Source organism: Sphaerodactylus townsendi, linkage group LG12 (genome assembly GCF_021028975.2).
Source record: "Sphaerodactylus townsendi isolate TG3544 linkage group LG12, MPM_Stown_v2.3, whole genome shotgun sequence".
NCBI lineage: Eukaryota > Metazoa > Chordata > Lepidosauria > Squamata > Sphaerodactylidae > Sphaerodactylus > Sphaerodactylus townsendi.
This window is the reverse complement of record NC_059436.1, coordinates 26,818,511-26,845,414: the sequence shown is the minus strand read 5'-3', so window position 1 is coordinate 26,845,414 and position 26,904 is coordinate 26,818,511. Positions and strand designations below refer to the sequence as shown.

Here is a 26,904-nt window from a genome sequence, read left to right as displayed (position 1 = left end):
TACCATGTTCCAAACTCTCCACCCTTTGACCAGAAGTCAATAGTAAAGGACATTCCTCCCCTTACCTATTTACCTTTGTGGGACAATTAGAGATGCTAAGGAGCTGGGTGTGGTGGTTATGTTAAACTGCTCCTTGGAGAAGCAAGTTTTTCCTTATCAGCCCTGGGCAAAGTTCAGGGTTGAGTACACATAGGAGGGTTCAGGCTGGGCTGTTCCTCAGGGGGATCCTGGTCAGAGTTCTCTTCCTATATCCAGGAAGTTGCATCCAAGCCAGAACTTGCTGCAGGAACAAGGAAGACCTTTGTTGTATCCTGGAAAAAGCATTTGCAAGAGGACCAGGCCACCACCACGGAGACTGGAAAGACAGTCCTGTTCATGGAAATAATCTGCAAGCAACAGCAGAAAGGCATGGATTGGGAGGGCAAGGTTGTTGTAAGACAACTTTGGTGACCACCTTTAATTAGGAAAAAGGTGGGCATGCAGCTCCTCCCACTTCACTTCAGACTTTTTAAAGTAAGCAGCAGAAAGCAAGAAGGCTGGTATTGTTGAGAAGTGGGCCTTTGACTGATGAATGCTCAACATCACCACCTGTGGGGCAGAGCCCAACTTCAAAAGACATTATAGGCAAGAACTATAACCTGTGTTTGCCTAAGCTCAACAGGACACTACTGAAAAGGACTGGGAACTTCAGCACACCAGACAACTTCCCGTCCAGTGAGGTAAGGAAAATCTAGTCCTGATTGATTGAGACCTGTACTGGGACATACAGAAGACTTGGCAATTCACAGATGGGGTAGCTACTGTGCTTCTCAAGCTTGCCGTGGGTACACAAAATCAGCATAGCTCTGAGCTGTGGTAGGCAACTCGTGCCAGCGCAGAGGCTCAAAGAAATCACATGCAGTCCTTAGTACCTCTAGATTTAAAAGGTGGTAGCGAAGCCTTCTGTGATCTTGGAGAGTTACTGCCAGAGGATACAATACTAGGCTGGACATACCACAAACTGTATCTCCTACTCAATATCCATCTCTCTGTTTGGGAAGAAAGAACAATGTCTTGAAAAATGACAGCACCTTCCTCTAGCTTTTTTTTTTTTGTCTAGATGGTTCAATGAACCCCAGGAACAAAAGTTAAGGAGAGGGCAGTCGATGTGTTGATTTTGATCTGCCTCTGCTTTAAAAAGAGTTTTAGTGTCTTGGCTCTATAGTGCCCCACCCTGGGCTGAAGAGATGAGGTGGCTTGGAAATGTAGACATTTCAGGTTTGACAAAAGGCTGAGAAGTAGCAGCTTTAAAGCAGGGGTGAGGGACGCCACCCCCAGCTGCCCACCTTGCTTTGGGGCTGGGCCACCATGTGGGGAGGGAGGCAGATCCTCTAGGCAGCCCTCTAGCCCCCTAAAGAACTAGATAGCACAAAAGACCAGAAAAGTTCCACCTGAATTCTCAGCCACGTTTTTTGCATAAGGGAGGGTTCCTCCTATGTTGAGCTACACTGTTTTGTTTCAAAGGTGCCAGGGAACACTCGACACAAGGCTTCCGTCCGTATCATTTAATTATAAAATGCAAAGTGTATCTATGCATCCATAGGCAGTTGAGGAAGGGGAGGTAAAGGAGGCAAAAAGATCTGGGTGTCTTTCCCCTGAGACGGCAACAGGAGAAAATCTGCAGGAGGCATCTGTCGCTGGCAGTAGGGGCTTGTCTGGTCTGGCTGTGCTCCAAGCCAGACTGGAGAAGCCTGAACACACTCACACACATTATATAGATATATATACACACAGGCATTCTCCAGCATGTACACACACACACACATATGAATACGGGTAGCCCAAACTGCCACTCCGAAGCATGGCAAAGAGTCCTTGGATGCTACTGTTTGGGCAACAGTTTTAAGACAAGGCCTCTTTTTCAGTAGCCCCGAGGCAGCACCACTGGGGGACCGCTGAAGTCAAAGACAGCCGGAGCCTGAAGGAGAACCCGCTGCTCCAGGCGGGCCTGAAAAGACAGGGCTGGAAGGAGTTCAGAGGCAGTGGGTCATGCCACCGGCCGAGACGATCAGGAGCGGCTTCGGTCCTCGTGGTTGCCCACAATCATCTTGCTGTAGAGCTTCTGCTGCTCCTCCTTGAACGTGTCCTTCACCTTCTCCCTTTTTAGACCTCCATCCCTGGGGGGAGCAGGGGAGACAGAGGACAGTCAAACTCCCGACAGAAAATTCACTCAAACTCTGCTGGAGAGGCAGGCAGGGTCAACGCTCCAGCCCAGTAAAAGTGTGGCAGGAACAGACTTGCATCTCACTCTCATGCCCAGCGGGCGTCAAAAAGGCCTCCTCCTGCTGTGAGAATCTAAGTTCTACAGCATCTTTCAGCTAAACGCTAGAGCCGGCTAACAGCACTGGCGCAAAAGGAGGGAAAGCCGTGTGCCCTCCACTCCTGTGGAACTCTTCCATGCACAACAAATGCTGGGCTCTGTACATTTTACCCTTGCATAAGTCTCAGCCCATGGCATGTACATGTGGTATGGCAAAGCAAAGAGCCATGTGTCCATGGGCTCTCCTGAAACACAAGTGGAACCTTGGAATGTGATCTGATGCCTGCTCACATAAGGCCTGCTTTCACTTCACCTGCTGCAGAAAAAGGGGCTTCTGGATCATGTAGCTCCTAGCAAACACGGGAACTCCCACATGCAAGAGGAAAGGTGAGTTGAAGGCTTATTTCTAATACTTCACTCTGTGTAAAACTTACACATTGAGATCGTGTTTGAATTTCATTCCAACTACAGATTGTAGGGGGGACGGTACTTGAGAACTAGAAATCGTCAAGAACTATCCAGGAGAAGCTGGGGGGTGTGGGGCAGAGGAAAGAAGCGAGGATGCTGAAAGAGGAGGATGGGGAGAAAAGTCCTTGCAACTGCATATTTATGTCTACACATCAGCCAGATCGTGGTCTAACAACCAGTTCATTTTATCCATCCCCATACATAAGTCTCATGTGTGGATTTTCACCTGTGGTGGCAGAATTTATGGGCTCCATACATGTACACTGCGATCAAGCAGAGTGCTTATCTAGATGGCAGAGGGGCAAAAAAACCAGATGTGGGATCAGTGTACAGGTTATGCATTTCTTCCATGCTGGACAATATATTCCATATATGAAGGTATTACAATGCAAAGAAATCTGCAGTTTTTGGCAAATACTAACCCTTTTCGATGTGGCATTAAGTCCAGAGGCCTGTCTAAGCGGCTGTTCCCATTAATGGAGTTGAACTCTAGTTCCTCAGCTCCAGAAGCTGAGCCATATTTAACTCCCATCCCCCCAAGTTTGGTGAGCCATATTTAACTCCCATCTACCCAGATAGAGAGAAAAGGACACCTGGATGCTACAGGTAGCTCTTCTGCCTTTCCAAGGCTCAGTCTACACATAGTGTTGTTGTTATTTTTAAAGGCCCAAAGTTACTGCGTCCAAACAGAAGAAAAGCAATTAGGAAGAGGTTGAAAATATTTTGTGTTTTTTTCATCCCAAAACTGGCCTCCATAAGCTGCTTTTTCACCTGCAAAGGTGAAAGTGGAGATTGAGGCTTCCAGACTCTTGCTTGTATACCCCCCCCACACACACATACACCCCACACACAGTATGAGTTGAAAAGCATCTCAGAGAGGACGACTTTGAATCAAAATAATTGGAAGACAAAGAGTTTAGAAGACTTTTGCTGCCTGCCCTTTGTTTGCTCAGACACAGCCTGGTTTGGGTTTAAAAAGAAATGCAGAACAAGAATAAAAGAATCCCACACAATGGGTGATTTGGACAGGAGGAGGCCACAGATCTATAGTTGTGCTGGGAGGTCTGTGGCTCAATGGCAGAGCACTTGGCTCACGTGGAGAGGAGAGACTATTAGCACTGGAATGAATGGACTGATAATCTGATGGGGAAATCAGCCAAAGGACAGGGAATTGAGTGAGCCTGCCCCCTTCCTGCCTTTTCTCGGAGAACAGCCACAAGACAGCTCTGCTTCAGGACTTACCACAAGAGATCCACAAGGCCCCCCTGCCGAGCAATGGCGGATTTAACCCGGTTGGCAAACTGCACAGCATCTTCATTAGCCTAAGGGAGAACAGTCAGACAGTGTTAGTAAACGAGTGGCGGCATGCTTGGTTGCTATGCCAGCCATTCATTCAGCACCAGCCCAGTTCACTCACCTGCCGAGTCATCGGAGGCAAATACCAGACACTACAGACGATTGCCCAGCTGCTCATCATCCTGAGCAAATAGGTCACCATGCCGTACTTGCTGCTATTGAAAAAGGCATCTCCAAACTGGGGGTCATACTGAAGGACAGAAGGAGGTGGAGGTGAAACATTCTGACACCAGCCAGGGCTGAGGAAACAGCATCCCCAAAACTAAAGACTTTCTACACCTCCCATCCTCTATGGCTTACAAAATGTGGCATCCCATCAGTAGCTAAAGGGAAGAGTTTCAGTCAATGGATTTGTTATCCGATCTGCATTGTAGGCTTTCTTCAAGGAGCTCAGGACAGCAGACAGGATTTCTCCTGTTACAGTTTCACAATAACCCTATGAGGCAGATCAAAGAATGCTGATCGCTTGACCCCTAGGGCAGTTAGGAAGTCCCACCCCGAGGATGCTCCAAGTTTAAAAAACTCAAATTAGTGGAATTTCATTAAGAAAGGACATCAAATAGACATTGGTCTATTTTAACATGTAGGACACATGAAAATAAAAAGATAAAACATCCAAGTCTGGCCAGAGCATGGAGAGAGGAGCAAAAGGCTATGCTGGAGCCAGAAATATATGGGTCAAAAGAGCAGCAGGGAGAGAACTAGAGTTCACCCTACAATTTCCCCGCCCCCAAGTTCCTGGAGGAAGGTATGTCTGTCTGATATTCACATCCAACTATCCTTTGTTCTTAAAGAATCTAGAAGGGCAAATTGGTGCTTCAAGATACACACTTTTTAAATGCATGGCTATGATCATGAAAAAGTTCTTGAGTGAATTAAAGGCTTTGGAAATCGGCTCAGACATCAGCACACAAGGTATACATTCTTTCTTTAAAATGCCCACACTCTTTCCTAAACGTCAAATGTTTGGCTAGAGACAGCATTTTAGAATAGAAAGATGAGATCTGGGTTCCTCGTAACTCAGGGGAGATCAGAGGAGTCAAAATTTAATGGATAGCTGAACACATTTCAAGAAACCTTTGTGGAAAACTCAGCTAAGGAGAGGGGAGAGACCGCTGCCCAAGATGGTACCTGCACAGCAAAGTAAAACTGCTGATTACCGACTCCCCGTGCCTGATCCCATGTCACTCCACCCACAGGGTTTTTTCCCTGCCCCTCCTAATGCCTTGCACACATTTGAAGCACTTCCACAAACCACTGTCTGCTCTGGTGTGGCTCCCATTCATTCCAACTTGGCTCACAGCAGAACTTCCCAATGGTTTATACCTATCATAGGTTCAGTTTACAGAATCAGAATTTGCTTCTTTAGAGTCTAGGTTTCACAATATAGACTTTTACACCCCCTGCCCATAAGACCACATGATTTCTCAACACTGGCCCCATATACAGATAAAGTCCTCCTGCTTTATGCAGCAAACTCCAGAATGCTTTGCTAAAGTGTGACGGTTCCTTACCTTGATGGCAACAGGATAAACAGTGGCACCAATTTCAAAGCTTCCTTTCTTGAACATCATTACAGATGTGTTGTTGATGCAAGTGCCTGTCAAGGGAAACAGCATCACTGCAAACCCAGTAATCACTATCACTGACACACAGTCCGTGACAGAATGAATACTCAAAACTATATCCATAACAGGGGTGATTTGCATGAAAGCTTTTTAAGTTCGGGGGTGTGCCAGTCCCAGTGCAGTCTGGTTTCAAATTGAGCAAAGATATTTTTAGGGCTTTCACCCTAAAGATGCAGGAGCAGAGTGCCTCTCTCCCAATCTCCACCACAGTTCTGCCACTCCAATTATTGGTTTGAATGCAATGCCAAAAAATCAGGGTTGCGAATTCACTCAGCTCTACACTTTAAAGCCCCCATCTACCATCTTCATCCATCCATCCATCAACTGGGACACAATGACAACATGGAAAGACGCTTCAGAGCAGTTACATGTCTGCTTTAACTCCTGCTTACCTTCTGGGAAAATGAGGATGGGTAATTTATTTTTATCGTGAGCATGCTCTGATAGTCTGCAGGCAGAAAGAGAAAGTCAGTCTGTGTGCACCAGTAAGTAACATCTTTGGCTACTTCAAAGGCAGCGTCCAGCCATCACTGAGCCTACAAGGCCCTCCCATCAGCCTGCCATCTTTATTTAGAAAACCATTACCAACACCCTTGAAAACAAGTGTTTGCTAACAATTCAATCTACCTAGACCAGAGAATAGGGGGAACTGCATACGTACCTTCTGGCTACCAGATGACGATCTTTAACCTCCGACCGTTCAAACCACACATGGGGACATGCCTTCACCATGGCCCTCTGGATCATCCCCATGAGTCCTCCATGAACCTGGCCCACCTGAGTCAAAGAAAAGGTCTTAATGCTAGCCTGAAGGAGAGGTAGCTTCTTGCCTTCATTTTGCCTCCTCAAAGGAGACAGCCTTCCCAAACAAGCATTTTGGCTCACAAAAAGGTTCATGCCAGGTTGTAGGATGCAAGATAAGAGTTAACTTTTGTCATCACGTCAGTGGTTGAGCTGCTGGCCTCACCAAAAAGGGAGGACTCCTCCTTCCCTTCTTCATCTGCACTAATGGGAAGGGGTAGGGGATCCTCAGGCGGCACTGTGGAAGAAGGCACTCCTCTTTTGACCCATATGATGGCAAGACAACTAACTGCTCAAGTGTGTGTCCTCCTCCAGAGAGTGGGAAGGGGGTGAGAAGTTTTGTGAACATCAAGCTGTATCACCCTCCCATACCCCATAAAGCTGACAGAGGTTCTCACACTCACCATGGCATAGTAGCCATCACTGGCCAGAATTATGACATCAATAGGAGATGTGTGATTAGCTACACAGATACCTCCATTGCGGGGTCGGTTTTCCCTGAAGATGATAGGAAAAGAAATCAGACACAAAACGCAAACACCACCTCTTCTAGAAAAGCAACAGTGAGAGGCTGTCTCTCAGCTCTCACCTGTTCCTAAGCATCCACCGTACTGTGAGCAATGAACAATCGTGCCCTGTGCCACCGATGGTAACCCAGTTAACATACCAGAGGCACAACTCTGTATAATTTGAACACAACTGAAATTATGCTCATATTTCACAATTCTGTGACACACAAATTAAACTGATTTGCATTTTTTCTGGGGTTGGGCAAGGAGTTATCCGGAGCACTGGAGCCCCACCCTTTGACCTTATTAATTCACTCTGTAGTATTTGAATTTTCACTAGATGCTGTCCTTATACTTTTATGTGTTTCTTTGCAAACATTGACAAGAAACTTACAATAAAACTAACAAACAAACCTGAGACCCCCTAGGAATGTGTCCAATATAATTCTGCAGGTTTTCCCATGGAATACACAAGACTGATCAGTGTCAACATTCACCTTCCTTGAGAAAAGGACCCCCCCACCCATATCCCACCAAGTCTCCTGCATACCGGTGGTGGTAAGTGATGATAGCTGTGAGGGCTCGCACACAGATCCGATAGCACATCAGGTGGACGTGCCTGCTCAGGAACTCTTTGCACCTGAAAGGGAAAGGCAAGTGCCTTGGTAAGTCTCCGTTTACAGGCAGCCCTAAGCTGAAGAGGAAATTCAAATCTCCCTTCCCCACTTTATAAACTCAAGGAAAAGATGAAAGGCTAGACCACACAGTGGACAACTTCTAGCTTCTCTGGGAGCACTCCATGAGGCAAATGAATTTTACAACTGTTGCCATCTTTCTTCTAACCTTATGAGATTTTAAATTTATTTTTGGATTTATATCCTGCCCTTTCCATGCAGGCTCAGGGCAGGCCACAACAAATTAATACAATTCATTAAAACATTTAAAATAGGAACCATACAAAAATTAAAACAATATTACTATAAATGCTAGCTGTATGGCTGAAGTAGAAGGCTCTTTCCAGATGATCTAGTCACAGAATGACTCCAAGGTCAGACTGCTGACACCCAGCAAACTTCAGTCCTTTCTCAAGTGGATCTGGGATAGGATCAGGAAGGAGGATTTTGTCCTTTGCTGGGCTGACACCCCCTGTATGAAGCAGCAAATTGCAACCTTTCCTCAACAACAACAACAACAACAACGCTGTGAGATAGTTCAGGCTGAGAGGTCAGCCAAATAAGGATCACCTCTGAGAAAAATGGGGATCTTTGCAGCAGCCCAAATGCTGAGAACTCACCTTCCATTGGGCAAGTAGCCCACCATTGTAGTGCTAGTTATTAAGAGGCTAATGCCGGTGAAAGCCAGGGCGACTCTGCACAAGGGAGAAAAAGGCAATGAGACGAAGAACAAACTTCAAAGGACAAGGAGGAGGGGAGACTGCCAACAGCACTGGCCCCCAGCCCCAGCAAATAGGGGGCAAGTCAGTGGAATGCTTCCTGTTGTAAAACATTGCCACTTTGTACTCTCAAGCTGCTAGGCTTCTTCTCCCACCATGGCAGAAAATGGGTGGTACAAAATGCCTGACCTGGTCTTCCCACAGGTCTTTACTGACCTTCCCACTGGGAGACCCTAAGCAACGCAGGATCTTACCTGAGTGGCAACAAAAAGCAGTAGCGAATGAGGACGCCCATTCCCCACAGCACTGTGAGCCGCAGGCTGATGTAATGGAAGTTGTAATTGGTCCTGCTCAGAAGGTTCCAGGACGCCAGCTCTTCCGCTGAGAAGCGCTTGGTCACCTCATCGTCCATGATGGTCTCCATGCCCTTGCGGCAGAAATAGAAGATGTCAGAAAGCTCAAACTCGGGAGCATCCAGGGCCTTGTTGCTACTGCTCCGCCGGATCTCCTTGATCTCCTCCTCCAGTGAAGTGGGCTCCTTTTCAATGATACCTAAAACAAACACACACTGAAAGCTCCAACCAGGCCCAGTGAAGAGAAATGGGACTCGACCTACATCTCCCCTCACCCCAAGAGAAGATCACGTGAGTCTCTTACCATTGGCATAGGGCTTGTAAAGTGGGTGGTTGTTCTCTTTGGCACCTCGCTCAATCCTCAGAGTCGCCCACTACAAAAGAAGACAAGCTAGAGGCTACTACACACAATGACCTTTTGCAGTCCACTGCCACCAAAAGATAAGAACATAAGAACATAAGAACAAGCCAGCTGGATCAGACCAGAGTCCATCTAGTCCAGCTCTCTGCTACTCGCAGTGGCCCACCAGGTGCCTTTGGGAGCTCACATGCAGGAGGTGAAAGCAATGGCCTTCTGCGGCTGTTGCTCCCGAGCACCTGGACTGTTAAGGCATTATCAATCTCAGATCAAAGAGGATCAAGATTGGTAGCCATAGATCGACTTCTCCTCCATAAATCTGTCCAAGCCCCTTTTAAAGCTATCCAGGTTAGTGGCCATCACCATCTCCTGTGGCAGCAGGATATTGATAGTCGTTATCAATGGCTACTGCTACAATGGGTGAAGAGAACCTCTATTGAGCAATATACAGTCAAATGCCAGAAGATGCACACAAATAGGAATGGCCTTCACCTACATGCTCTGTTTGTGAGTTTCCCAGAGGCTCCCAACTGGCCAATTTGGAAGCCCGAATATTGGTTCATATGTTTAGCCTTTTGTCTACTCTGTTTCACAGCTAGTGTCAAGTAGACAACACTGAGCCAGCCAGGTAGCTTCATGGGCACTCTCCGTTTTCCCCAGCCCTGTGGCAGAAATTCTGCTTGGTATCTACTCCTTTTGAAAACACATAGCATGGGTTTCATGTATCTTGCGTAGTGGCCCTACTTGGTCAGTCCCTACTTGGTCAGCTTTTCTGTGTCAAGCAAGAATCAGCCCCTTTCAAAGGGCTTTCACCGGCTGGACAGATAGCTCTGAAAAACAGGAAAGGGTTGGCCAAGTCTGAGGAAGAGCTTTAGAAAGTTTTGGTGCTCAGGAGGCAGAACACCTCTCCAGTTCTCACTGTCTGAAACTAACACCCAAGTGACACAATAACTGGCTGAAGTCCCTTCAACAAGGCCAAGGGCAAAGCTCTTTTCTGTGCCAGGTGTTGCTGCTGACAGCCTTTGCCTGCCTAACCTTTGCCTCTAGCAGGAAGCAAGCAAGGTGCTCTGCTGAAACTAGGAGGAGGGGGAGAGGGCCCTGGGCTGCTGGTCCTGACGTGATTACAAGTAAAGGATACATTTTGAAGTTGCTCATACAGTCTAGCTGGGGCAAAGCACCTCCCTCCCCCATCTTTCCCCACTGTCACAGAGAGCTCCTGCTTCCTTTGGCCCAAAAGGTTCAGCTAGCAAACATCAGTGGCTTTACTCCACCCCACCTTATGATCCCCAAGGTTGCTCGCATAAAATAAAAACATATTATAATCAAAACTAAGGCTGCTTCCATTTTTTTTGACCTGCTACATTGCCTTCGGGTGGCAGCTGCTCCTCCCTATTATTATTTGGCTATTTCTCGCCTGCTTCATCTCATTTTATTATCCTAACTGCTGGCACTTAGGAGTCTGTTGCCTGGCCAACTGCCTAGCCATGCACTTCTGGTTCCCTTCTCCAAACGGCTGCAGGTCTTTTCACTATCCCAAGGCAGAGCGGGGAAGGAGCCAGGGATGACAACTGAGGAGGCTGGGCAACACACTGTCTACGCAACATCCAGGCAATGTGCCAAGGGCCAGGCTTGTCTCCACAGTACACTAAGGTCAGTTTCTCCTCTCAAGGGCACAGCACGGTGACCTGTTTTCCGACAAATTGGCTTATCTCTCTCTGACAGTCTCAGCGTAACACAGTCTTCCACATCAGACTTCTAAGCAAGATGGATGCCTGATGCAGTTCTGTGGAAGTGCTTAATGTGGTGTTAAGTGCAGTTCAGCATAGCCCAATAGCCAAAAATTAACCAAAATGTCATCATCATGTCTTCAGTGCAGTCCCGCCTGGGCCTGCGTGTGCATGGCTGAATAGAAGACGCTCAATGAGTGACAGTTACTGCTTTCTATCTCTTATAATTGTGAAGACTTTCTTGAACACATGCAGGCAGTGGCTGGTGAAACCGGAAAGTGTGTGCCCACATATAAGTGTTCAAGAACGCAGGGCTCTGATTAGCATCCCACATATTTTCTCACCCTCTTTCCATGACAGCAAAGTCAGAGTATATCTTGCAAAGCTGTACACAGTAAACAGAATATTTGAAGTCACTCAATTTGTGTTTTATATTGGTGAGAGTTGAGATTGCTTGGGAGGAAAAAGCACAAGGTCTGTTTGCAAACACATGTGTAAGAATAATTCTTCCTCTCAGCATCAACCAGAGCAAGCTGCCTGGGGAAGGGACAGAACAGAGGAAGAAAACTGAAAGAGGACTGAAGTTTTGCTCTTCTTCTTAAAACAACTTCTAGAATTGCCAAGATGCAAAATCTATGGGTGCCAAGGAGAAACCAACTCCCACTGATAGAACCAGCTTGGCTTGCTGTGGGAGGAGACCATTCTACTGGAAGTCTCTTTATCTGCAGGGTGCAGGTACACTGGAGACCTTGCTTAGTTAGCAAGTGGCCAAGGATGAACACAGACAGGTTTTGAACAGGTGTCCCAGGGCAGAACATTTGCACTGCAGGGCCAAATTCCCATATGTGCAAATGCTCTTGTGGCTTAGCTCCAATGGAAGGAGAAAACCACAGTGCTCGCTCTTGATGGCAGAGATAGATGACCCACTTTCTTGACTGCCCTAAAACGGTCATTCCAGAGCTTGCTGATTACTTCTCCAAGTCAAGAAAACACAGCTTAAAGCTCCCCAAGTGAACCTGAGATAAAGTCTGGAAGGTGATACACATTCAAAACAGGGTGAATGTATTTGTAAACCAACCAGGACAGAAATCAGAAGAAGGGTGGGCACTTCTCCTGTCTTCCCACTGCCCCTTCCCATTTACCTGTAAATTACATATTTTAAAAAACCACTTGAGTCCACAGAGAATTAGCTAGGCAGCACTGGAATCAAATTCTCAAAAGTTGACAGAGGTACACTCTTGTGCTTATTGTATAGTTGAGGGCTTTCACGGCTGGATTCTACTGGTTGTGATGGGTTTTCTGGGCTGTGTGGCCATGGTCTGGTAGATCTTGTTCCTAACATTTCGCCTGCATCTGTGGCTGGCATCTTCAGAGATGTATCCCAGTGTGCAACAGACTTCTCTCTGGGATACGCCTCTGAAGATGCCAGTCACAGATGCAGGCGAAATGTTAAGAACAAGATCTACCAGACCACGGCCACACAGCCCGGAAAACCCACCACAACCAGTCTTGTGCTTGTTTTAAAGTGGACTAAGAACCTGGTTCCAATACTAGCAATTCCTCATCATTTCCCTGTTCTTTCTGTTTTTCGTTGCTTATTAGAGTGTAAACCTGTGGAAAAGTCCCTCTTTTGATGTTACCTAACTTGTCATTCTCTATTATGAAAACCCTTTAAAAATATTATGGTTATTATGGTTAATCCAGGTTGGTGATAAACCCTTGCAAGATGGAACCTGGCTGGAAGGGGAAATTCATGTGCCATTCCCAAACAGCCACTCAACTGTTCTACTGCCACAGAGACATGAATACAAGACTCATTGGAGAAGGTCTGACATTCTTTGTCTCTAATCCTAAAACTCATGAGAAAGTGTGAGAAGCAACTGGTTGTTGTGAGTTTTCCAGGCTGTGTGGCTGTGGTCTGGTAGGTCTTGTTCCTAACGCTTCGCCTGCATGTATGGCTGGCATCTTCAGCCCAGAAAACCCACAACGACCAGTTGAATCCGGCCATGAAAACCTTCGACAATACATAAGCATAAGCATTTTATTGTCATTGTGCACGCACAACGAAATTTACAGCAGCATTCCTCGATGCACACAATTTCAGACTTCTCCCTGAGCCTGCAACAGCTGAGGATGGCTTATCCCATTCTCACTCTTTTTATAAAAACATGATCCTATAAACTCCCTGTTCTCAAAATACAGATGTTTGCAAAGGAAATGCTGATGTTGAAGGTCCCCCCCCTGCCTCCCATCATCTCTGACATGTGGGAAATCTCCACAATGATTCAACAGTAAAAACACACTTTGAATCAGCTCAGGAGCACATTCTTTTGTTCTCCAGCGAGGCCTCAGCACTTGAAACAGATGATAGAATTAACAACACATTTTTCCATGGTATAAGCATTTGTTAGTCGAACCTCGCTTTGTCAGAAATGAAACAAACGCTTATACCCTGGAAGTTTCTTTTCGTTCCTTAAGGTGCTTCTGGACATGAATTTTGTTTGACTACCACAGACTAACATTGCTACCCTCTTGAAACGATGCAAGTACTGAAACTTACTACAAATCAGGCCTGGCGTGAACACACCTGAAACTGAAGCAAGCCCTTACACACACACACACCCCTAGCTCAGCCAGTAATTCAGAAGCTCTTTAATGCTGTGATTCATTGCCTCAGCTCCGCTGCTGAAGGATCCCACACCCCAAAGCACATTCCCCCACACCGTCAAGTAGCCTGACTCACCTGGAATATCTGCAACAAGGTTTTCATATAAAGTCTGCGAATGCCGAAGGAAACCCCAAAGATGGCTGGCACGATAATGAAAATCAACAGCAGAGTGAAAAGGACTGTCAGGGAAATGCCCAGCAAGTTAACCACCAGGCTGTCAAAGGGCAGGAGTAGAAACATGGTGAGCGGGAGAGGGACGGCCAGGACCAGGCAGAAAGAGGCCACTTGGGGGCAGTCAGCCAGTTCTCCTGTTAATCAACAGCTTTGTGCATACAGGTCCCTGGCCTGTTATAGACTCCATTTCCAAGTTCAAAGCTTTCCTGCAGAGGACACGGAGTGGCCCAGAGCTCCCATGATCCACACTAGAAACAGGCCACAGCATAAACAGAACCAGTGAGGGCAGACAAGCTATACAACACTTGGTTGAAGAATGCCAGGTTATGGAAGCTGAACAAAGGGAAGCAGAGAAGCGCTCACAAACAGCTTATGGAAAACCGGAAGGATAAAGTCTCTCTGAGCAGTCAAATGCATAAAAAGTCTCTTTTCAAGGCTGAGTCAAATTCCTTATCTTGCCCTGCCTTTGAGGAAAAATCAGCTGCCTGCAGCACTATAGTCTTTTCTGGGGCAGAAGGATCAGTTCCAAGTCTCTCATGTTGCCTGCGCCAAGTGTTGTTCAGAAGGTCGTTGGTGCCCATCTGCAGAGGAACGCCAAGGCAGGTACCTGCTTGGAAGGCTCTCTGGAGAGCGAGATGTTCACATGTCCCAAGTGCTAGGGTAAGAAAGAGAAAGAGTCAGAAATACTACTTAGCCTCTGGCCCAGATATAATTTCCCCAGAGATACTGAAGTCGCATATAGAGTGGTGGGCACCCCTTTGCCAATCTATCACCCAAATCAATGACTCAGGCCTCATTCCTAAGCCTCATATCTGCAGTCATTGTACTCTATTTATAAAAAAGGTGACCAATGATCCTGCCAACTTCCTACCAATTAGTTTGACATCAGTCATTGGGAAAATATATGCTAAGACACTTCTATCCAAACTACAGGCCTGGACGATCTACCAGAACATCACAATCTAGAGCAAATAGGCTTCAATGCAGGGGGAAATCCACGCTAGGACATGCTATGCTTCTACGATTTGGTTAATAAATACTCCAAAAGTCCAAGAAGTGTCTTTATGCTGCCTTCATTGATTTGAAGGCAGCTTTTGACACAGTCTCTAGAGAACGCTCTTTGGAATAAATTGGCTAGCGTACAAGAATAGACACAAACTTCTCTTTTTTTCTAATCAGGCAACTTTATACCAACACAAACTGGCAGAGTTAAGTGCTCACGGAAGGTCTCATGACTGATTCTATTTCTACCTTTAAAGGTGTGAGGCAAGGCTGTATGAAGCACCAACCCTTTTCAATTCTATTTTGAGTGACTTCATCAGCTCCTTATTGAAATTAATAACCATGCCCCTAAAATTAGGCTCAAGGCATATTCCAATACTTCTATATGGATGATACCATCCTTCTATCTTCAAAGTTGGACTTAGTCGACTGCTGAATAGATGTAAGGCAGTACTGCAGGTGATAACGGATTAGTCATCAATTATCAAAAGACCAAGATTTTGATCTTTGCCAAACAATACAAAACATAACTGGGCGATAATAAAGTGCCAGTGGAGCAGGTTAACTAATACAAATATCTTGAATTACATTTTCTTATAACCTTCCTGTTACTCCCACAAAAGCTGCTATTGCAGGTGCTACCATCAGTTATTCTGCCATTGCATTTCTTTATGGAGGCCACCCTTCTTGTCCCAGCAGCATTAAAAAATCTTTTAACTCTAAGATAGAAAGAAGTTACTTTATGGAGTACCTATCTGCTCCAAGCAGTTGATCTACTCCCTTGAATACTGGGTCCAACTCAAATTTTTTCCGTGAAATTATGTGGGCCTGCCAAATTGTGTGTAATCAGAGGCGCCTCTCTGTTTAGAACTGCACCATTAGTTTATAGGGCTGTAAGGAGCTTAAATTTTGGCTGGCCTACATTTCTCGCAGATGATGAGCACTCGATTCAATTCCATTTCCTTTTGTCTGATAATTGTGGCTAATCCATGGTTCTCTTCTGGATCGAAAGAAAGATTGAATCACTTGGTATATCTCTCTAATTTCTCGCTTTTCCCGCTATCTAGTTCAGAATCCTACAACTTGTTAAACAAAAAATTGCTGGAAAGCTTAATGGATTAATTTATTTTAGGGCTATGAAAAAACTTGTTCACCCTTACATCTTCAATAATTTATATCAAACAGGATGGCTCCCTATTTGCATTTTGACTAACTAATGCAGAGAAGAGCCTCACACTTGCTCGCCTAACAGCTCTTCTTTCCTCTCCGCCATTGGCCAAGTGGGTAGATTTAACAACTTGAAATGAGTGAAAGGGTAGTTTTGTGGTGAACAACAATTGAAACATTGGCACATCAACCGCTTTGCTGCCCTAAATCTGCTAATATCAGATCAAAATATTCCAACATTCTTTCTAGGATACCTAGTGAAATGGAAGAATCAAGTAGACTTCCTTTTCTTCTGACAATTCTGACAATGAAACTCTAGAATTGCTGCACACTTTGTACTGGAGGTGATGCACAAGAAATAATTTATGTTGTATCTTAAACCTTTGTATGTGGATACCTTTTATCTTAAACCTTTGTATTTTAAAATTTTTTTTTATCTCTCAGGTTTTTTATTGTGTTATGATTATTGTTATGCCAAATAAAGGCTTATTATAAAAAAAAAAAAGAAAGAAATACTACTTATTCATTTAGAAGAGTTTTATGCCACCTCTTCAGTGAACCTGCCTGAGGCAGCTTGCAAAACAAAGCTTGGTAACAGAAAAGACAGTATCAAAGTTTTAATTAACACCCAGCATTAAAAACCCAGCACAAGCATAAAACACCGGGCAGCGTACAATCAGTCTTAAACATTTCTTAGGCTGAAAACAGGCTATAATAAGAGGTTTTGAAAAACCAACCCCTTAGTTAAAAACATGGGTCTAAAGAAATGCTTCAGCCAGGTTTCTAAAAGAAAATAGTAAACCTGAAGGGGAAGGAAATTCTGCAGATGAGATGCCACGGATGAAAACACTCTGATTTTCGTTATCACCCACCTCACCTCAGAATATAGATATACAGAGAAAAAGGCTTGTGAGGAAGATCTTAGCTAGCAGGTTAGACAGTACCTCCAAACCTGTTCCTTCAGGGGAGACAGACCCCCTCCTGGACAGGCTAATATCCTGCAGTAGACCCTTCACCAGCCAATGTTAATTCCTCAGTCTGCCTAGGGATTTCTACATCATTCTTGTCGATCCCACATTCCCCAGACTCCTGTTCAGGACTTCCACAGACCCACCTGAATCAGCTGTTAAGAGAAATGGAGCTGGGGATCACTGGTGAGACCTTTCTCCAAATCCCAATGATCTCTCACAACAGTTTCAAGCAGATGTTAAACAGCAAAGGAACTAGATGGATCCCTGCAGGTCCCCACAGCATAAATACCATGGGGCCAAGCAGCAGTCCCCCAGCACCACCTTCTGGAATTGGTCAAAGAAATGCAGGACTACCATAACATGGAATACCTTACTCCCACCCCAGCCAGCTTCTCCAGAAAAATAACATGACTGAAAGTATCAAAAACTACCAAGAGGTATGTCAGAGAATCAATACGGACAAACTCCTTCAACTCTCTTCAGTTAAAGTCAAAGCAATCAATGCCATTTTTGTCCCAGACCTGAATCCAGATTTGAATGAATCTAGATAATCCATCTCCTCCAAGACTGACTGAAGTTGTGTAGCCATCATCTCCTTAAGCAGCAGCTGTTTACATCAGTGGAGTGCAAAGATACCTCCTTTAGGAGAGGTTTCACGATGGCCTCTTTCAAAGCTGATGGAACTGCACTATCTTCCAGAGAGACATTCATTACTTCCCAGACTCATACGATCAACCCAGCAAGGTTTGACACCAACTATCATATATAACAAGTGACATCGATGTGGAGTACTGATCTCAGAGAAGTCAAGCTACAGTTCCAGTCAGCAGCTTCTCCATGCAGCCAGAGAGCGGGCTGCACTGCATGTAGGCAAGTCCTGGCTCCCTACAGGGCAACGGAAGCCAGGAGGAGGTAAGGAGCTGTTTGGGGCCAGCATGGGGAAAATGTCGCCTTCCACCTGCTGAGCGGGTAGAAGACGCTGCTTTTGAAAAACCTCACTCCCTGAGAGAGTTCAAAAGAAGCGGCTTTTGCTTTGGTTGGTTACCCAGCATGGGTTTTACAAGGAACAGCACCCCAGGGCGTGTAAGCTTACCCAGCGCTGTTATTGGGCTGTGTGGAAACAGCCACTGTAGCAGAAGGCAGAGCACATACTTTGAGTGCTGATAATCCCACATCCAGCTCCTGATTGTCTCCACTTAAAGGACCTCAGGCAGCACATACTCAAAAATATTGTTCTCTGCCAGAGTCATTAAAGAAACATTATCTGTCAGAAGAGATGATATCAAGCTACAGGTACCAACAGTCTGACTTGGGGATCATCTAGAAGTCCACATAAATGGAGACAGGGAGGAAACCAGCCCATCCTACTACAACAATTCACAATTTTCTCAGATAACCAGCCTGCCCACACATACCTACCATTTTTGACATTAAAAGAGTTAAAAACCACAGCAACCCACAAATTGTTCCTCCTAGCTGTCTAAAGACATGGGGTTCTTTATAAGCCTGACATATCAACATATTTTATATTAGTTCAGTGATAAAGTTCAGTGATAAATCAGTGATTAAGAGTATCAATTTAAAATGCAATCCCACCCTGAAGCTATGAACAACTTAGAGGCACAGACTATATCATCAGTTTTAATGTGTGTGTGGAATACTAGGAAACCCATGAAAACTGCTCCAAGCTTTCCCAAAAGAATATAACTAACACACACACACACACACACACACACACACACACACACACACACACACACACACACACACACACACACACACACACACACACACACACACACACACACACACCACACTCTCAGAGGGTATAGCCCCCCCAGGACAAGGCCTTGCTTTAGTGAGCTGTCTCTCTCCTCCATTGTTTTAGATTGGATTCACTGATGTAGCCCAAACATCCTGATCTAAGGCCCTTCTTGCCAGGGACCACCCCCTAGAGTCAGACAAGACATATTACTCACTGTAAGCAGAAGTAAAGTGAAATCAAACAGGCCTGCAGAGATGAACTGGAGTTGTAACCCAAGAGACCTTCTGTTATATTCAAAAGTGAGAAAGGCTGAATGAGAAGACAGAATTCCCACAGTGCTCAAACAGATCTCAGCCCCAGCCTTGCATCACTGCTGGAATGAAGCAGGAGCTGAGCATACGTAACTCTGCTGGGTTATTTTATCACCGCAACATGTTCCAAAAGATTTCAGCATTCATGCTGGGAATGATGAATCAGCTTCCTCCACGTGGGAAGCAACACGTCAGAGTCATGAGAAGCCGCTGCCTGAGGATACCAACCTGATTCTAGGAGGCCACGCTCCAGAGCACCTGCCTTTTCCCCAACACCAGCAAACGAAGCAGATATTTGCATGTAACACAAGCAAGCCGAAACAGCAACAAACGCAAGACGACTATGTGCTACTATAAGAGAGCTGAGCTTCACAATTCCCAAAACAGAAAAAAGCAGGAAAAACAAATAGATTAAAAAAATTGATCTGGGTTCTGCTGACAGCATGGCTGGCTTTCATATACAGAACTCTTTCCACAAGAAGGGAGTTCCATGCAATTAAAAAGCTTATAAAAAACCCAGAGTAACTAAGGCATTCAAAATGAACATATCCTCAGAACAATATACAGGAAAAACAAAACATGAAATCAAGTAAATTAATATAAGCAGGGTCCCTTCAATCATAATTTAAATGTTGGGTGGGCATTGTTAATTTTTTTGTAACAATGTGAGTGCACTACAAAATCTTTTTTTAAAAAAATAGCAGAATCTAGAGAATACATTGCTATCATAACAAGCTCTATTGGCAAGAGACTGCATCCAGGATGCGTTAATCAGAACCCATTAAAACAATAGTTATGGTATGGACAACTATTGAGGTTGCATGACATGACTGATGCAGAAAACCTATCATGCACAGAGTTCCTTATCATGGTACCCATCAAAGGATAACATTATCATTTGAAAGTTAATTAACTACCCTCAACATATGCAAAGCAAGGTTGGTATTGCCTGGTAACAGATTCAGGTCAGACAAGAGGAAGCACTTCCTCATACTATGGCTAATTAACACATGGCACTATCACAAGATGTGGTTAAAGCCAGTAGCTCAGATGGTTGAAAACAGGACTTGACAAATGTGGACAGGATAGCTGTAGTCATGGCTGTTAGCTGTAGTCATGGCTGTTAGATTTGACAGCTAAATGGGATCTAAATGGACACTGGATGTGGGCTGTGACCAATAGATGACTGTCCTGCTTCTTGTTATCATGTCTCGAGCACGGGCTGGCTGTTTTTGGAAACACAGGACTAGAAAAAGTGGAAAGTGGTCTGAGCCACACAGGCCATTCCTGGAAAGTGGTCTGAGCCACACAGGCCATTCCTACCTTAATCCAACATTTTTAGCACAAAAATGTTCCTTGGCAAGGGAATCTCAACTGAGCTGAACCCAGGAAAGGGGGCCTGGATGTATCTTCTGTCCCGTTGATGGTCTCATCAATGGCAAGTGTGAGCTGAAGTAAGGAGGGGGTTTCTCGGCTAGGCTTCAGTCCAGGTGTAATGATTCGGACCTCTCCTATTCACTTTCCATTTCAGCAGAGCTGAGAGATTTTTCTGAAACTAACAACAAATTGCCCACCAGCTGAAGCAGCAAAACTCCCAGCTTAAGGCCACCAACTTAGGTCCTACAAGAGGTGACATCTGAACCACAACTTTTCCTGCTCCAGAGCTCCATGTTAGAAGAGCTAAGCAAATGCTCTGTCCTACTTCATCGGGGCTGTATGTATGCCCTTACTCAGATAACTCCAGAGAACTCTAAAATGTAAACAAAGTTATGTGCACCTTACAGTTTAACAAGGAACTAATTCTTTCATCAAATGCTAACAGAATGTGTGCTGATAGGAGGCCATGATGTGTGAGCAGCTGACGTGCTGCAAGGGCCCCCTTGGAGGCACACCCCCTGCAAGCTCACTGTCAGTGAGAACAAATCACTCACCGTCAGCAAGTTCTGCTCTCACTGAGTAAACATTTCCCCAGTATGGCACAATATTTCCCACAACAGTGAACTGTACCATTTACTTGTGTGGGAGAATTTCAGGGGCAGTTCACAAACATTACAGAGGCCAAAGCTAAAGTTCCTCCAGTCACTGGTGACCCCTAATCACTGAGCAGCAAACCTAAGTTCACACAGCCTCACTTTGGTTTTTTCTGGCCATGCTACAAAAGAGACAACTCCCATTTTTTTATATTAACACACGGCCCTTCCACGAAAATAATGCATTTTCAAACCACTTTCACAACTGTTTGCAAGTGGATTTTGCCATTCTGCACACCTTCAAAGAGCACTGAAAGCAGTTTGAAAGTGCATTATTCTGCATGTGCGGAATGAGCCATGGTCAGCAGATATGCTGGCTTTCTGTTTTATTTTTAACCTAAAACAGGAAAAGCCAGTTTACAGAAGAGAAGGAAGCTGAAAATGTATATGGACCGCCTACACTGTGTGTGTGTGTGCTTGTATTAAGCGCTGTCAAGTCACTTCTGACTTGTGCCGATCCTATGAATTAATGTCCTCCAAAACATCCCACTGTTAACAGCCTTGCTCAGGTCTTCAAACTGAAGACTGTGCCTTCCTTGATTTACTCAATCCATCTCAAGCAGAGTCTTCCTTTTTGCCTGCTCCTTTCACCTTTTCCTGGCATTACTGTCTTTTCCAATGATTCTTGTCTTTTCTTGCGACCAAAGTAGGGTAGCCTCAGTTTAGCACTGTCAGTTTCTAGGCAGGGTTCAGGCCTTGATTGGATCTAGAATCAACTTGTCTTTTGGGTTGTCTACAGTATTTGTAAGACTCTCCTTCCAACAACACATTTCAAATGAAGCAGCCCACACTAGGAATTTTAAATATTGTTATGGATTTGTCCCAGACTTATATATAATGTTGGTATCTGAAGAATCTGAAATATTTTCCTAGTCCCACAAAAGGGGATTGTTATGGGGCTTCCAATAAGTTGCAGCCAGTATTTCTGTGTATCTGTATGTTCCTGTAATCTCCTTTCCCCTCTTCTCCCTTTACATTTATTACCACCTTATCTACTCCTTTTCTCTCTTTACACGTCTCCATTCCCTTTAAAAAAATTCCACTCCACATTACATTAGGGACCCAGGATACTGTTCCAGGGGAGTTCTTTCTTTACTTCCTTCAAAATTATCTGTGTTACGAATGCTCACCAACAACATTTCAGAATTACCAAGGTGAAATTATCTAGTTCTAAAACTTCAGTAGAATGTTTCACCTCATTCCTCACTTTTTAAAAAAGAATTGAAAGTTTCCAGAACACCAATTTTAATGAGGAAAAAAATTCATACAGATTCCTTAGAATTTTTGAATTGTTAGAAATGTTTCAACACAGAAGCCCAGAAACCCCTTGATTATGAGAGGCTGACATCCTTCTGGATACTTCTGCTTCAGCTAGTATTTCTGGGCTTAAATTCAATGGCACCCACGTAATTGGAGAACCCGATTTAGATAATCTGCTCACTCTTAGGATTCCTTGGATTCTGTACTTGTCATTTCCCAAGACTCCTGCTGGCAAAAAATGATCAATTGCTGATGCAATTATGTAAACTTTAACTAGAAGTTTTTTCTTCATCTAGTAAATACTGACAGATGCAGAAAAATTCTTGTTTAAAGAACAACCAGCGGTAGAACATCACAAAGTCCAGATTCATTCAGCTTTTTGGGTAAATAAATAAACAAAATATGTCGCTGTATGGGGTCTCAAAAATACCCACGATTAACAGCCCAATTCAGATTGGGATGGAGAATACCATCGTGGCCAAAGGGGCTTCAGATGAAACAGGGAGCAGAGAAATCAAAAAGCCCTCCTGCCACCCAAATCGCCCAATTTCGGAAACAGGCCTCCTCTACATTGTGGCAGTAGAGGGGAGGGGGGCGTTCCTGGGCTGGAAGCCTGGTGGAAGCCGAATAAAGTTGGCTCCACTCCTGGAAACAGTCAAAGTCCACCCCTTCCTATGCCAGCATCTGCTTTTTGGTTTGGCCGTTGAGGAGCTCAGCGAAGCCGGCACACTGGATTCTTTGATCTCCCACTGGCACAGGTGCCCCTTATACTGGTGGCAAAGAGAAAAGTGCCAGTGCAGGACTCCACCATGCCCAAATACCAATCCCCCCCCCATCTGAATTGGGCCATAATATACTCCAGAGTACCCACCAAACTATGGAGAATACAACATACAGAGTTGCAGCCACACAACCTGGGCCTATCAAGAAATCTCCATGTGTTTGTTATGGAATCTTTTACTGAAAAGGATTCTGGGAACAGTTATAGTGTGCACAGCCAATTCATAACAGAAACAAGATAGGCTTCAGATCACAAAGTATAAATTCACAGTGAAACCCAGAACACTGCGACCCAGCTATGCCAGGGCTCATTACAGGAGACACATTGTCTTTCAGGGAAGCGTATCTGCCATTACTGAATTTTTCATTGAAAAGTCTTCAAAGGAATCCAAGAGTTAACTGAAATATGGTCTGAAGAATGCTGACTTAAATATTAGATTTAGTTTCGAGTGATTGAAAATGGGATACAGGCTTCCTTTTGATGATGGCTATAACACTCAGATGTACAAAAAAGAGTCAGGATTTGTTGTGTAACCCAAGGAGCAGACACCATTCTTCAAATGTTGTGAGCGCACAGGTAAAAAGCTGCTTTGGCACAACTTCTAAATGCTCCAGGTATTCAAAAGGCCTGAGCCCTCCACAGTAGTTGTGGAGTATCTGTGGGAAGAAGGGACTGCTCCTCCAGTCACTACAAAAAGCAGAACTTCTAAACAGTGGAGACAACCAGAGCACCTTGTTGGATTTCAGAACTGCAGCCCTGAATATTTTAGAAACAGAATATAGACGTGGCAGTCTGTAGAACACAATGTATCAGGTAGACTTCACTACAGCGTGGTATGTGCCAATCTTTCTAAGAACTTGCTACACCCAAGCTGCAAGGTAAGCAAAAGGTTATCTTCGAAACAATGATCAATTCAATCCTTTACCTTGTTACCTTTTCCCTGTATAACCACATCTCATTAGTCTTTTCCAGTTCATCTCAGCATTAAGCCTGAAGGGGCCGGAAGGACTCAACACAGATTGATCCTGAGACCACTGTCATAAACTAAGCTTTCTTTGTATGACCTGCAGTGTGCTTTCCTATCTGCCTAGGTCAATGAAAGGCTCCATGTTACCTTCCAGTGGAAAGAACTGAAATAAGAGAGGTCAGCAGCTGGTCTTACCGAACAGCCACTTTCAAGGAGTGGATAATGGTGGATGAGGGGCACCCTCCTGCCATTCAAAGTGGAAATCTGACAAATGTTAGGGCCACAGCCTAGTCCCCTAATCACACTCCTTTTTCCATGGAGTTTGCAAATGGCAAGGACAGACCACAACATGCAACATTGCATTTTTCACTACTGCACTCAACAGCAGCAGCAGAAACAGTAACAAAAGGCAAGGGCCATTCACTGACGCACCATCGAGCTGCTAATAGAGTGGAAAGGAAGAATGCACATTAAGTAGATAAAGCCAGTGTGTTATAATTATTGTACCATTGAGGCATAAAACAGGATACCCAGATTCAAATCTCCATTTGCCAGAGAGCAAACAAGGTGATCTTGGGCCAATTTTCCTCAGCCCCGCCCACCACACAGATAGTTGTGATAAAATTGGGCAAAAATAAAATTGAGAAATGTGAATCACATACGTTACCCTGAGATCCATGGGAGAAAGGGAGAATAAAATTATGCCCCACCTTTCTCTCCCATGAAGCCCCAAAGTGGCTTATGCCACTCTCCTACATTTTATCCCCACAACAACCCTATGAGATAGGTTAGGCTGAGAGACTGTCACTGGCCCAAGATAACCCAACAAGCTTCCATGGCACAAGTGGAGATGCAGATCTTCTGATACTAGGACAACACTCTGAACCACTATACCCCATTGGCTCTCTATATGTCTTAGACAGATTCAAGAAAAACCCTCTCTTCAGTCTTAAAAAAAAGTATTTCCCAGCTCTAATACTGAGAATCTTTAACTGGAGAAACCAGGGAGTGAACCTGGAACACTCCACTTGAGGAGTGCCACTAAAAACTGGAGTACAACTGCAACAAAAGTCCTCCAGTAGAAGGGAGTGGAATGGTTCCTTTCAAGAATTCCTTCCTCACTTAATTTACATAACCCTCTCTTCCAGTAGAAAGCTGAAAGCAGTTGTGATATAGCTCTGCCCATCCTACTTTTGCTAAGTTATAGTCAAACCTTTCAAGCAATGTTATTGTGTAAAAATATCTCTGAATAAAGTTAATACTTACATGAGGGTATGCAGTCTCATTGTCAATTTCAACCTTTCCCTCAAAAAGTAGTAAAGTGAATGTGCTTTTGTGCGTCATATAAGTCATGGCTCTTTAAGGGTGGTTACATCAGATCAACTGTGGGTCACACAAGTAATACAACCACAGTCTTACCTTTTAAGTTATGCTGATTTTTTAAAGGAGAACATAAGGGCAGAAGATATGGATAAAAGACTTACACAGAAAAAAAAATTAAAAACAAATTTCATGTTGAAGCTTGTAGACAGAGACTCATTCTATTTTGCTGGGAGACTTTGGGTAAATCACACACTTTTAGCCTTAACCCTGGCAAGTATTTGGAGGGGTGATCTCCAAGGAATACCATGGAATACCAAAGAATACCATGACACTGAGGCAGCAATGGTAAACCCCATCTGAACGGCTCTTGCCTTGAAAAGCCCACCAGAGAGCCCCCCAAGTCAGCTGTAAAAAGATAAGAGAGCAGAGTGTCTACATCTACAATAGTGTGGGCCTGTGTGGACAAAGTAGTCTCGTACCATATGTTTACCATATGTAGATAGAATATCAATGTTCCATGAGAAAAAAACAAGGAACTTCATAACTAAACAGGTGTTGATCTGTGAGTTCATAGCACATGATACTCACACAGCTGTATGAGTGTATAGACAGCTCAATATATAGTATACATATGTATGTATTATACCATCCCTATATTCATGGATGTGCAAGAGTGTGAACCATCCTACAAGTCTTTGAGCCTGTGAGAGGCAGGCAATATTCAACTCCTCTCTTAACATCGATGTATTGCGGGCTTGTGAAGCATGCACATAATCATACCCAGACACATATAAACTAAAGAGGTCTGCATTCTCATCTTTCCCTCCCTCTTACGGACTACATGAATTGGGCTCTAGCACATGAATATCTATACTAGAATAAGAACCTGTTAATCTTCAAGGTGCCACAAGACTCTTGTTCAAGTCTGCCTCAACAGACTAACACGGCTACCACCCTGCTTACATGTCACAGTGAACGCATCCACATTCATTTGTAATAAAAGGCCAACATGCCAACATATGTTAACTTCAGAAATGGGACCAGAACCTGAACCAATGCAGGGTTTCAATCACACATTCAGTTGTACAAATTTTGAACGTAACACGCGCCCTACTCGACATATGTAAAAAGAAAAATCAAGTATACACTAAACGCAGACTGTTGGTGCATTCAATGTAACTTGTGAACAGGGCTTAGATGTAGGCATCTGTAGGAACGGGCATCATTCTCACACCCACCCACGTGGATCTGCGAGGGTCCGGTTTCTCCTCGCCCACCCACTGGTGGAGGAAGAGACCTGCCAAGGCAGACAGCCCTCTGGAGAGTCCAAGGGGAGGGAGGTGGGCCTTCCTCAGCCCTCCAGCCCCTTGGCGGTGCTCGGGCAGGCGGGGGCGGGAGACTCACCTGTCGCCTCAACCGCTTTCCCGCCCCTCCCCCTCCGGCCGAGGGACAGAGGACGCCGCCGAAGCAGAAGAAACCGTCTCTGCGCGCCGTCGCGCGCTCGTGTACGTCACCGGTCCTCCAACGTCTGCCTGTCAAGCGCAAGGCACAAGCCCCGCCCACGCCACTACGGTTGTACTCTCCGCGCTCACG

General features: G+C 44.8%; 1 protein-coding gene across 2 annotated transcripts; it reads right to left on the bottom strand.

The window, feature by feature from the left end:
- Window positions 1-1,529: 1,529 nt before the first annotated feature.
- GPAT4 (glycerol-3-phosphate acyltransferase 4) lies at window positions 1,530-26,904 on the bottom strand. 2 transcript variants are annotated; one of them, XM_048513215.1, is made up of 13 exons: window positions 26,716-26,904; window positions 13,636-14,389; window positions 9,112-9,181; window positions 8,709-9,006; window positions 8,356-8,430; window positions 7,612-7,701; window positions 6,957-7,050; window positions 6,413-6,528; window positions 6,144-6,199; window positions 5,638-5,723; window positions 4,185-4,313; window positions 4,010-4,089; window positions 1,530-2,156 (listed from the first exon to the last, which is right to left on the bottom strand). In XM_048513215.1, exons 2-13 carry the CDS (start codon window positions 13,798-13,800, stop codon window positions 2,048-2,050), a joined length of 1,368 nt encoding a protein of 455 aa, XP_048369172.1. In that variant the 5' UTR covers window positions 13,801-14,389; window positions 26,716-26,904; the 3' UTR covers window positions 1,530-2,047. The 2 variants fall into 2 exon arrangements, with proteins under 2 accessions (XP_048369172.1, XP_048369173.1); XM_048513216.1 differs by lacking the exon at window positions 26,716-26,904 and adding an exon at window positions 18,854-18,933.

What these genes read in the sequence shown, in the direction of transcription:
- GPAT4 (XM_048513215.1), bottom strand. Translation starts at nt 13,800, where the DNA reads ATGTTTCTACTCCTGCCCTTTGACAGCCTGGTGGTTAACTTGCTGGGC. An exon ending in CCTTGTTGCAGATATTCCAG is followed by an intron (nt 9,182 to 13,635) that starts GTGAGTCAGGCT and finishes CTTCTTTTGTAG; the next exon opens with TGGGCGACTCTGAGGATTGA. An exon ending in TGCCTCCGATGACTCGGCAG is followed by an intron (nt 4,090 to 4,184) that starts GTGAGTGAACTG and finishes GTTCTCCCTTAG; the next exon opens with GCTAATGAAGATGCTGTGCA.